Source organism: Oryzias latipes, chromosome 11, assembly GCF_053564925.1.
Source record: "Oryzias latipes strain Hd-rR chromosome 11, Olatipes_Hd-rR_3.1".
In the NCBI taxonomy this organism is placed as follows: Eukaryota; Metazoa; Chordata; class Actinopteri; order Beloniformes; family Adrianichthyidae; genus Oryzias; species Oryzias latipes.
The window spans coordinates 3911151-3924357 of record NC_136247.1 but is presented as its reverse complement, the minus strand read 5'-3'; the positions used below and the strand labels follow the sequence as shown (position 1 = coordinate 3924357).

Genomic DNA, 13207 nt, shown 5'->3' with positions numbered 1-13207 from the left:
ACAAATTGACAACATTACATTTAGACAATAAAACTGCTGTTTTCTGTATTTCAGGTACAAACTTGAAATAGAACCTTTACAATATAGTTAATTTGAAACCTGAAATTGTTTTTGACTATTTATCATAGAAATAAGCAAAATGAAGAAAATTAAAAGGTTAAATAATACAGTATTTCAATCAGAATGCTATTATTCTGTATAAAGTAGTTGTTAATTTGGGGCTACCCAGCATCTGTTTGTTTCTTCAAACTTGAACAGCTGCAGTTCTTCACCATCAGGGATCTTCTCTGAAAGCCTTCAGCTGGTACAAAATGCTGTTTCCTTGAAAACTGGGGAGATTGACCATATTTCACCAAGTTTAGCTTCTTTTCTTTGGATGTCTGTTAAAAAGCATAATGATAATTTAAAAACTTTTTCCAACACTTAACGTTTTAAGAGAAGAAGCTCCATCTTTATCTTCTGGGGGTTAAACTTCCATTAAAAAAAGAGAACATTGTTCTCAATCTACAGAATGCTAGTCTTTCCTCAAATTCCAGAACTAAATAGGTTGGTGTATCAGGGTCGCCTTGTGGAATCAGCTTCCTAATTTCAAAAAAGGGAGGCAAACACCAGATCAGACACTTCAAGGCTAAACTTAGAATCTAAAGTTCAAGCCTTAGTCCCAACCACTGACTATTATAGAACTAAAGCGATCTGGTGTGATGTGACCCATAGAAGATGCCTTACTTCCTGCTCCAGTGAAATGAAGCCAATTCAGACGCCATTTTTCACCAATACGGACGCCATGTTGGAGTCAGATGACAGTGATTGCCAAGTCGGTCTGAGTCAACTATTCAATGGCAATTATTGTTGCCAGTCAATAGTAAACTTGGTGGAAGACGGGTAACGCTTTCTTTTACAGGACAGTACTTGGAGTGTACCTAAGTGGTATTTACATGGTACTTATTGTGTAACTACTAGGTACTTTCAAGGTGTTTATATGGTACTTTTTATGGGACTTACTGGGTACTGACATGGTACTTTTTGTGTCTACTCGGTACTTACATGGTACTTGCTGTGTATTTATGTGGAACTTTTTGGTTCATACTTATGTGGCACATACTGGGTATTTATAATATACTTACTGGGTACTTACTGGGTATTTACATGTTGTGCAAAGGTGTTTGTGGTACTTACCACATGTAAGAACAAGGTAAGTACAAATAAAGTACTTTGACCTTTAGGTCTGCACTCGCTGTATGTTTCATGGTATTTACCATGAATTTACCACATAAACTACCCCTTAAGTACAATGAAACTGGACCAGAAAAGAAATTCAGCGCTATTTCCACTCAACTACATGGTACTTTCAGTACTAAATACTGTGTATGTTCACTTGAATATTACTTGGTACTTCACCTTTACCAACAAGTTAGCATTGTCTCATTTGGTAAGGTCAGAAGACCAAGTGTGTATGTACACTGTACGGGAAGATAACACGTGAACATATCCAGCATTTACTACTGAAAGTACCATTCATAGAGTGGGAATAGGGCTGACTTTCTTTTACAGTCCAGTTTCATTGTACTTAAGGGGTAAGTACCAAGTAATATTCAAGTGAACATACCCAGTACCATGTAAATACCCTGAAAGTACCAAGTAGTTACACAATAAGTACCATGTAAATACCACTTAAGTACACTGTAAGTACTGTACTGTAAAAGAAAGCGTTACCAAAACGAGCTCGGGAGAATCTGTCAGCCAATCACTTTGAACGTTTGAGGTTAAGGCCAGCGCTGTTACTGAGGCATCTGATTGGCCAATTTATGACTTGAATAAGCTCTCTCAGCTCTTCTTTTTGCTGATTACCTGTATCAGGTGTGTTCAGTCACTCAGAATGAAGCAACTTGAGGCAGCTCTTATCCATGAATGTATGTCACTGCATTAGAGACTAATGTTTGTGTCTCATATCACCCAATAAATGTTCTGGTGGTTCTGCGTTTGTCTCTTTCCTGATTGTTTCAGTCATCAATGAATCTCTTGTCTTAACAGACATCACAGGGATTAGTCATTTTCTGATCTTTTTCCTGTTTCCTTGTTGTTCCAGTATGTGTCATATGTCTTACAGCAGACGGTGTGTTTTTGTGCGTGTCTTCATCTTCCATGTCAAAGATACAGGAGATTTCTGTGCCTTGTTTAGAGAAGAAAACCGTTACCCGTTTTTATTTGGGTCTTTATATCATGTGAATATGTATGTTTTAAAACAGAGCTATGAGCATTTGTGTGTTCCCATACTTTCTATTGTCTGCACAGACTTTGGCTGTTCAGTCATTACAGTTGATTTTAGTGTGGATGATGTCAAAGAGCCCTTTGATTCTTGTTTAAAATAATATTGGACAGGATAAACTCTTTGTTTGTTTCACTCATCTTTGCTCTGCTTTGGCCATTCGCTTCAATTAACACTTGAAATTGTTTCTAAATTCAACATTATTCTTGTTATCAATGTTTATATTTGGTTTCTATGTCCTTTTGATGTGTAAAACTTGCTGCAGAAACCATAAACACAGAAACCTCTCTGGTTATTTCAGCAAAGATGGACTGTTTCTGTTACCATGGTTACCAAACACTTTGACACTTGGTGTGATTTGAGTTGAGCTGAGACTTTATGATCAAAAACATGGCTTGGGCTGCCTGACTACAGGCAAGTCTGCTGATGAAAACTGACAAACCTGTTCTTTCAAAAATCTTTATGTTTAATATTGTTCCTATAAAGAGGAAAATGTTAAATCTGTATTTTTTGGCAAACCAGCAGAACTAAAACCATGTTCACATTTTCACAGCCTTAACTTGACAGCAGTATTTCTCTCCATGGCCCTGAAGAGGGCATTCTTCCTAATCGCTGCTGTTATTGTTCGTCTAGCTCTTTCTGACCAGTGGGATCTTCTGGTGTTCCTCTGTCTTCTTCTCCACAGAGGATGGGGAAACACAACAGCAAGCTGGCCCCAGAGGTCCTGGATGACCTGACAAAGAACACAGAGTTTAATGAGGCAGAGCTCAAACAGTGGTACAAAGGCTTCCTCAAAGACTGTCCCTCAGGCATTCTGAACCTGGAGGAGTTTCAGCAGCTCTACGTCAAGGTGAGCGTGTCCTGGGGGCCACACAGGGTGGCAGAGAACCAGAGGGAAACATCTCTGAGGTCTTTCACTGTCAAGTCTACTTTGGTTCCTTTGCATTCTAGATCACTGTCCTGCAAACTGTCCATCCACCATACTCCGTGTCCTAAATAAGATCATGGGTGTTGCTGGAGCTTATCCCAGCTGTTCTGGTGAAGGGCCTGGATAGCTTATCGGTTGATCACAGGGCCTCCTAATCTACAAACTAACACACTGAGAGCTTTCACAGGACTGATCCAGAGCTGGTTTCCTCTTATGGTCCTCCTAGTTTGGCAGCTCACCTGAAGTGAATTATGTTCTCAGCTGGATCAAACAAGAAAACTCTGGTCTTCTTGAGACCTAAGGTCTCTGTTCCCTTACAGATGAGCTCTAAAGCAGTTCACTTCAGTCACTTCAGTGTGAATACAAATGGACTTTCAAAAGATCAAAGAGAAGAAGAGAACCAAAGGCAGGGAATGATGTAAGCTCATATGAAATGATTTTCCAGAATAATTCCAGAGAAGGCAGATGAGACCCACCTCCAACTTCCATTTTAGAGCAGGGTGTCAGAATCCAGGCCTGGAGGGCCGGTGTCCAACCAGTTTTCCAACCAACCTGCCATTGAAGCTCCTTATTGGCTAAACACACCTGATCCAGGTAATCAGCAGCAAATAAGGCAGGATTTCTGAAAAACCAACAGGAGACCTGGAGTTTCTACAGACACACCCTCTAAGGCAAATTATAACCTGAGGTCATTAAGAAAGCTCTTGCCATTACCATGGATGGTCTTCAGAAATGAGAATTTACCTTATTTGACTTCAGTTTCTCCTGTTGAATGTATGAATTTGTTAAATCTCCATGTTGAAGTCAACCAACAGGGGACATCAGGGGGGTATTCCAGAAGGCAGGTTTAAACTCCCCCTCACTTTAACCCTGAACTTTGGCTGAAATCTGCCTGAACTTGCTTACTCTGGGTATGTCGGTTCCAAAAAACCGGATATGAGTTGGCGTAATTACACTCGACTTGGTAACCCTGGGTTAGTGCAAGGAAAGTACATAAAGACATTCTCAATGGATCGCCAATTTCCGGAGTCACCATGAAAATGTGTGGAAAACTAAAGAAAGCGCTATACTCCCTTGAGACGGAGTCAGAGATTTAATGACGGCACATGAAGATTATAATACCATCAAAAGACTAATACTGCTGCATCATCAGCAAAAGAAAGAGTTTCTGCTTGGAGAAAAATAACGGAAAAAGTAAAAGGTGGGACCTTGGACACTCTGTCCCCTACCCCATCCCTGGTAGGGGGTACTGGGCCCTTGGCAACGGTGGCCACGTCCCCTGGGTGCTGGTTTTCTGGGCCAGGCAGCCCTCTCTCCACGCAGGGAGAGGGATCCCTGAGATATCTGGCAAGGCCAAGAGCCGGGGATCATATCACACCTGAGCTGGGGGTGTCTGTGTCCCTGTGGTGTGGGTCCTGGTCCTTGCCCCTGAGTGCTGGGCCTCGCCAAATTTCCAACAGTGGCCGAATCTGGTCGGGCCAAGTTTAAAACACCCCTTGTGGGCCCCCTTTTCTCCTGGGTGCCCCCCTCCTGGGTGGGGATGGCTGGCCCCTGCCTTGCTCCTTTCTGGACCAGCCGTGGGCCAGGTGGGTGGCTGCCTGGAGCACGGAGCGGGTCTCCCTTGGGGGGTCCTGGCCCGTACCTGGGGTGGGGCGGGGGGATGCCCAGAACTCCTGAGTGGTGATGGGGTGCTCGTCCGGGGCTGTGGGCACTCTTCTCGGGTAGGGCCCGGCGTTGGGCCCTCCCGTGCGGCCTCCCGGCGCTCTCTGTCCCCCCCATGCCTCCCTGCTCTCTGGCTCTGGGGGCCTCGTGGCGGTCCTGCTGGCCCTGGCGTGGGTGGCGGATTGTTCTCTGCCTGCTGCCGAGTGGCGTTTGGGGGTTCTGGCTGCTGCTGCAGTGGGGGTCTTGGTGTGGGGATGGCTGGGCACTCTCCCTCCTTCTTTTTACATTCCATCATCCATTTTAGAAGAACATGAACACTCACTTGAGCACAGGTGTTAGCTCACCTTTGCACTAATATTTTGTGTGATTGAATGAAATACTTCACACTAGTTGGTTTGAAGGCATAAGTATGCGTGTGTGAACACTATCTGTTTTGTGTACATGTTGACATGTGGACATTTTTGCAGTTTGTGTGTGGACAGGCCCCACCCCTTCCAGATTTGTATTACATCTGAACCACACCGTAATGATAAACAACCAGAAACTTGTTGTCTTATGATGCTTCATGGTTTTACCCCCCCATAATCACCTTCCTATCCCCCCCTCTCTAATATCCCTCTCTCTTCTTCCCTCCTTTCCTTTTCCGTCCGGTCCAACACAAAGAATTTTGAAATACGATTATAATGAATAAAGTTTGGCCTTGATTACAAAAGGGGTTTATTCAGACATACCTCTGGTTTGTCAGAAGATTCATAACCCCTGTTGTTAAAGTAAAATATGTCCAACACAAGAAGCCTTCAGCTCTCATCTGTTTGCCCAGCTGTTGGACAGGACAAGTTAAAAAAAATTTTATTCAACCTAATTTCTTACGTCTATCCAACTCAATAATTGTTTATGCAACTCAAATTTACATATTTATCTTACTAAATGTCATATTACTTCAATTCAATTAAATGTTTTTCCATTATAATTTATTCTACTTCTTGAACTCTCATATGTCTAAGTTTGAGCCTGCAGATATTCTTATTTTATAATGAATGATTCAACATGGATTTGCAATATGAAAAATGTATTCAGCTATCATGACACTCACTTTAACTACAGTTCTTGCAATTCAGTGTACCACTAGAGGTGCTAAATAATCTCATCATCCTATTCCTCCCTCTCACTCATGGTGCAGAAAGAATTAAACATAACAGGGTAAAATAACTAGACAAAAAAACCCAGTAAAACAGCTGCAAATAAACATATTTAGACAAAAACCTACACTTGTACCCAAATCCGTCCAGACAGGCAAAGGGAATGGTATCCCACAATTCCTTGCGGTGCCGATCTAACAGCAGCACCAAAATTACACCTATTTAATTGAATTTATTTGAATGGAAGTAAAATAACTGATAACTACGTATTATTTCAAAAAACGGATTTATCTTGACTGAAGCAAATAATTAAGTTAGATCAATGTAAAAAAGTTTATCTTTCCAACATCCATACGTGGTCTTATCACCCTCTCACGGTGACTACAAATATTTTCACTGATGGAAAAATCCCAATCTTCCTATCCCAGCAGATATTTTTTGGGGGCGTTAAGTCAAATGTCTGGTATGGCTCGTCCATATGAGGGATGCTTGGTAGCCATCATCCTGGTAAAAACAACTTTTTCTGGAGCGGTTTTCCCCACAATTTTCTGAAACTTGTTCAGATTCATCTTGTCTTCCACACATAGGCTTTAGAAACTCTTCTGTGGTTTCATCACCCACCAACCTGCTTATTGGTGACATTTTCATGTGTTTTTGGGTTTGTACCTGGGCATATCTTTGAGCTTGGCCATCAATTTTTTATCCTAAATAGGGTAAAATCTCATCCACCCACAATGCACCCTGGTGTAGTCCAGTTTGACAACAGATGTTTTTCCATTTGCAGTTCTTTCCTTACGGTGATGCCTCCAAGTTCGCTCAGCACGCGTTCCGGACATTTGATAAGAACGGGGACGGGACGATCGACTTCAGGGAGTTCATCTGCGCCTTGTCCATCACCTCCAGGGGTAGCTTTGAGCAGAAACTGAACTGGGCTTTCAACATGTATGACCTGGATGGAGATGGAAAGATCACACGCATGGAGATGTTGGAGATCATTGAGGTGGGTGATGAATGCAAATGGTTGTAAAGCATAAGACTAAAACTCCAAATCTTTCCTTTTTCATATCTGCAGGCCATTTACAAGATGGTTGGCACGGTGATAATGATGCGTATGAATGAGGACGGGCTAACTCCTCAACAGCGCGTGGATAAGATCTTCTCCAAGATGGACAAAGATCACAACGATGAGATCTCCTTGGAGGAGTTCAAAGAGGCTGCCAAGTCTGACCCTTCCATCGTCCTGCTGCTTCAGTGTGACATGCAGAAGTAGGGAGGAAGGGGCGCAAACATGGGGAGGGAAGAGGAAGGGGATGGGGTAAACGCAAGGCTGAACAGAGGGAACAGAGAGAGCAGGGAGGGGTGCAGTCACAGGCAGCAACGACTGGAAGTGGGCCATGGTTGGAAGGACTCCTTATTGATGCCATTCTTTTTTCAAAACCCTGCTGTGGGTAGATGTTTTTAGCAAGATGGTAAACTAAAACCTTTATACTTCAGATAAAGCTGACCATCACTAACCTGCAGCTTACTGATGGTCAGCTTCTGGTAACGGCAGATTTTGGTTTATTTTTCAGCAGAAGCAAATAGAAAAGAAGTCCCACATTCCCTATAAAAGACATAAGAATGGCATTAAGCTGAACAACCATCCATCCAGACTTTCTACACTGCGGGATAATCTGTGACCCAAGCATTCTCTGTGCGCATTAGTGTGTTTGCATGAGGGTATGCATGTGTACCTGTGCGTCTGATTGTGTTTTTCTGGGTGTGGTTCTGTATGAGTTGGGTTGTGTCATACTCTGTGTGTGTGTTTGAGTGTGTGTAAGTGTGCAAACGTGTGTGTTGTTTGTGTATGTGTGTCGTTTGTATGAGTGCGTTTCAGTGTGCATGTGTGTCGCCTTTGTGTGTGTGTGTGTGCGCTTGCACATGTGTGTGTTTGCGTGTATTTGAAGAAACTGCTTCATAAAAATACAATAATTCTGCCAGAACCATTTATGATGAAAATTTGTGTCATAAAGTTTGGATTGTGGCTCAGATTTCCAACCTGTTGCAGGTGAGGAAAGTCTCAGACAGCTGCCTGCCGCATGCTGAGGTCCACCGCTGTGCTGCTTAGGGACTACAAGCCGTGGCTTTGTCCAAGTCATTAGGGAGCACTTTTGATCTGATTTAAGTCTTCCATGTGATGTAATCTAAGATTTACTCAGCAGCTGAGCAAACTTTGACATTTTCCCCTTTTGCATTTGTGACAAATGACAGATACTTAACTTCTATTCCCACATTTTGTGGCCAAACGCTGTGAGGTGAGTCAGCCAGGCTCTTTGCTGACTTTGTCCCTGAATTTAAAGGATAATGCATTCATATAATAGGGTGACTAAGTCAAGAACTTCATATATGAGGTCTATGCAAAGTAGATGGAAGCTGAGGTAAAAGTTGACCAACTGCAGGTTCAGTTCCTGCCTAACCCTATGCGTTAAAGTGTCCTTGGGCAAGGCACCAAACCCCACAGTGATCCCAGTGGCCTGGCATCACCTTGCATCAGTGAATAAATATGTGTGGATGGAGGAAAAGTATCCCAGAGTTTTACAGTCAGTTTAAAAACAACATTTTTTTTTAATTACGAGAAGAAAAGTCATAAATTAACGAGGAAAAAACATCAAAGTGTCTGTTTATCCGAGCCTGGCTTGAAGAGGAAAGATGTGGAGCATTTTGTGAAGTTTTATTTCCGGATTGGTTTCAAAAACACAGAAATTCTAAACCTTTTGGTTACTCAAAATCAGATTATCAGTCAGTGAAGCCGGCTTTCCGGCGTTCGGTGTCGACAAAGCAGAGTTTTATATGTAAAATAAGGAGCACAGAGGCACGTTTGGGTGTAGAGAACCAATACTTTATTTTCCTTTTCATTCACATACCCAGAAGTCCATTTGTAACCTTACAGCTTGAACCTGTCATGCACAGAAGACCAAAGCGGAATGTAAATAGTGTTACATACGTTTTTTTTTCTTGTAAATTTATGACTTTAATTCTCGTAATTGTACTTTTCTTTTTTTTTGGTGGCCATAAACTCCGTCGTAGAAAAGTGCTGCATACTTAAAACAAAATATACAGGAGGGAGTTCTGTTTTGGATTTTTCTAACGAAACGGAATGATTTACAAAATTCCTGCAGATGAGATGAGTAAAAATAAGTTATTCAGTTCAACCGAGTGAATCTATGAAGCACCAGAAAAAAAGGAGAAAACTGCAACAGAATTAGAAAAATGTAAATGTGTGGTTCCTCAAGCTAACAAACTCTGCTTGCGATTAAAACCTACAATGCTGATAAAGACTCTGGGGTCTTTGCAAAAAAAACCCTCCATAGCTTGAATTTTACAAAGCTGATGAAAGATAAACAAAACAGTAAAAACACTCACATACAGGCATAACACTAAAAAGATCATTTGAAACAGAAATAATCAGAGTGTTATTAAAGTTCCACTAACACAACAGAATTTCTGATAAATGCCAAACGTTGGCCTGTAATTCGCTGCGTTCTCAGGAAATGCTCGAGTCCTTTCTGCGCCCGCCTGTTCTCTTAGTTCTTCTGTAAATGTCACAGGAAGTGCTTTGATAAAAGCTGGAGGAACGCTGTTGAACTCCAATCAATGGGAAATAGAGCAAAAGGTCATGGAGGGGGGGTTAGATGATGTGTAAAACGGAAAGTAACCTATTTTTATGGCTTTAGTTCATGCTTAAACAGCCAGGTGACGTCCAGCTGGGTTTATGCTAAAGTCCCACTCCAATCATCTTTTAATCTATCTTTAAAGTGTTCCCAGTGGTCTTTTAATTATTATGATTAGGCTGTTTTAGTCAAAATGTAAAAAAAAATCTTTGTGGTTTTCTAGAAATTCCCTCCTGAGTTGTGGACGGGACTGCTGGTACGGAGCAACTCTGCCTTCATTTCCCATCATCCCTTTTTTTACACTCTCTTCTACTGGATCAAAGCTCCTCACACCTTCAACCTAACATTAGCGTTGCAACAAAAACGGTGATCAATATTGGAGCTATCCAGCAGTACAGTTGTGATCCAGATTCCAGCTCAGACAAATATAACAACAACGTTTGTCTGCAAGTGGATGATCAGAATGGAGCGAGCAGGGAGACTGGGGGCTGCCATAGTAACTGGACGTCACAGTTGTAATCTTTTCCAAATAGCAAATTTTCATCTCCTCCTGATTCACAACTATTTAATTAAAGAAATGATAAGAAACACACTTTTAATTTTATTTTCTTTATAAATAGAATTAGAAGAATGCCAGAGGAACATGTAAAAAACACCTGAACCGTGATTTTCATCAGTGGGGCTTTAACGTACTGCCAGCTTTACTGAAAAAACACAAAGAGTGTTGTGAGGGAGATTTTAGAAAACGAATAGATCGATTTCACTTCGGTTTCTGTGTTTATTTGCGTTTGTTTTTCAGATTATTTTTGTTCAGCAATTTGACAGAAAACATTTCAATTTCTGATAAAGTTTGCCTATAGAAAAGGTCACAGTTTACAGATCAAACTGAAGTCCAGTCCTAACTTGAAAACCACGACTGTTTAGCGTCTGCATTAGAATGAACAAAGTCCTCCTCAGATGCTGGGCAGTTACCTGAGACTTTTCACCACACCTGCAGTGCAGACTTTTCACTCGTTTAAACAGGAAGAGACGCTCTTATTTTGACAAGGCTTCCCTCCTGTCAGCGAGAGCCCTTATTTCATCCCAGCAGACGGTGAAGATTCTCCCTCTCTGAGGCGTCAGGAGCGATAACTTTATCATATATCTCCATGTACATTACAATGTAATCGTATTTATGAATATAAACAATATGATGTAAATGTACCACTAACTTAGATGAATTTCATAAAAAAAAACAGCTGTCGTGTGTGAGAGAGTGCGAGTAAAGGCCGTGTAAGTGTGTGTGTGTGTGTGTGTGTGACACTTCAAGTGTTTTGTATTTGTATTAAATGTGTAATAAGAGGTGTGTCAGTCTAGTTTTGACTTTGTAAGATTCTCACCTTGAGGCACTGAGTATTATTTCCTCTGTTTGCCGTCTCTGCTTTTGCATTCTGTGCTCTGCGGGAAAACACAATGTTTGTCTCCAACATGGAGCGCATTGATTTGCCAGCCTGGTGATCTCCACCCCTCATACATACATCCTGGGCTGCATGCAGGGCCTGACAGAATGATGTAACAGATAAACCCAGACCGATGTCGCAGTGCCACCCAGTGGACGGCAAAGATGCCACCGCGTCAAGCAGCTGGACCAGTTTTGATGAATATGAAAGGATTGGGCCTGCAGATCAAAGTCAGCAGCATTACACAACTCGCTTCTCGTCGTGTTTGATGTGTCTGGAATCTGAGGATTTCATAATGAAATGGTCTTATTTCTTTCATGCAGGTGAACACAAATGCTGCCCTCTGCTCACAAAACCAATGAAAGCCAGATCTTTGAAAATGTCATGGCCTAAAGAAATTTTGTTTTTAACTTAACAGCTCTGTTGAGGAAAACTGGGACTGATCAGAAAAAATCGTATTAAATTTTCTACTTTATGATGTTAATAAACCGTTTGATCCCACAGAGAAACAAAAATTAAGATGAATTACGGTAAATCTAAACAAAACAGCTGGAAAACTAGATGGTAGTAACGTAAGAAACAACTTAAAATTTGTTATTGAAGTGGTAAACTGATCACCGTGATACCATCATATCTGTCAAACTATTTATGATTAAACACTGACCATTTAGACTGCAACACATGTCTGTAATTAAGGAGTTTAGAAGTCCCTCATTATTATATGATTTAAATAACTGGTAGACATCCAGGTGATTCAGATGTAAAAAAGATATATATAATTTAAAACTTAGTATTTCTGTGAGCTTAAAGACCAGGATTGGTTAAGAATAATCCAAAATGGTTGCTACCAGAAAGAGATCCTTTAATGGTTTAAGGAGTCGACTTAACAACCTAGTAAATATATGGAATGTCAAACTAAAGATTTTACTGACTCATGGAGAAACCAGGATCTACAAAGACGGTCTTCAAAGCTCAATCTCTGCTGTGACTGCTTTACGCGGTCCTGACCTGAGCATCCTGCCCAAAACTCCCAGAGATCTGCAAGATTTTCCATATTTCTTAAGAAAGTTTTCTGGGCGGGAGGCAGCATTTAAGTGTTCTCTGTTAAAGAGATGGGGATTCAAAATCACAGAAGCAAGTTCTCTTTTCCTCCTGCCAGAAAAGATTTGGCTTGTTCAATTTGTGCAATTCTGACCAATACTTCAGTCCACTGTTATACAAGAACAGATTTGACAGGTTTGATAAATGTTTTTGTCACTTCTCAGTACTTCTAATAACTCTAGAAACCACCTTTTCAAACAACATTTCTTAATAATGTGTTTAAATATTGAAAATAATGCTATATATTTTTGTTGCCGCCTTCATCAGGTTTACTAAGCTTTTAGCCGAGTGTTAGTCATTGACTTTTGATCTTGACTAATCTTAGAAAACAGGATCGAGTATGAGTCATAAACACCATGTACAGGCCATTCTGTCTGGAGATTTAACACTTTTAGGTTTTTCCCTGGAATAAACCCAGAATCCTGCAGATGAAATAGTTTTCAGAAGTTTTAGAAAGTTTTGCTCCTGTTGACAGTGGTCTGAGCTCCTAGAGTTGTGTTTTTCAGTCACGGCGTTTGTGCACATGTCCACGCCGCTCTGCTTCCTGCAGTTCTCTTATTTGTTTGTTTGTTTGTTTTTATTGTGATTAATGGTGTAATTTCCCATTTGGCAGCAGAAAGCTTTGATTGGAGCCCTCTGGCTCACAAAGTGGTTCTACCTGAAGTGATCCATCCTGGTTAGCATCACATCCACAGAGCCTCTTCCAGTGCAGCTTTGCAGACTCCAGTGCTTGACGTTTCCACTTAGATGTTCAAATGACAGACAAACACATGTTTTTCTTTCTTTTTGCTTAAGCTACAAACAGACAGTTGCTGTGTGATTTCAATACAACACTTTTGTGTGTTGGGAATAATTTGTGCTCTTTTTGTGCAATATGAATCACATTGTTCACCGTTTTTCTTCATGTAAATTTCTTTTTGTCTGTTAGGCCATTTAGATTTTTTTATGTTTTAAATATTCTTACTCCTAGAACAAAGAAAATGTAATTATTTTTGGTACATAGAATTAAAGGAATAAATGTT

The 13207-nt window shown here is 41.0% G+C and overlaps 1 protein-coding gene across 1 annotated transcript in view; it reads left to right on the top strand.

Annotated features, from left to right (window-relative positions):
- LOC101172667 (hippocalcin-like protein 4) overlaps positions 1 to 13207 on the top strand; it is a 24425-nt gene extending 11218 nt beyond the window's left edge. The window contains exons 2-4 of the mRNA XM_004074254.5: positions 2952 to 3116; positions 6780 to 6995; positions 7068 to 13207. Of these exons, the coding sequence (XP_004074302.4) occupies positions 2952 to 3116; positions 6780 to 6995; positions 7068 to 7265 (579 nt within the window). The 3' untranslated portion in view covers positions 7266 to 13207. The remainder of the gene's footprint in view (positions 1 to 2951; positions 3117 to 6779; positions 6996 to 7067) is intronic.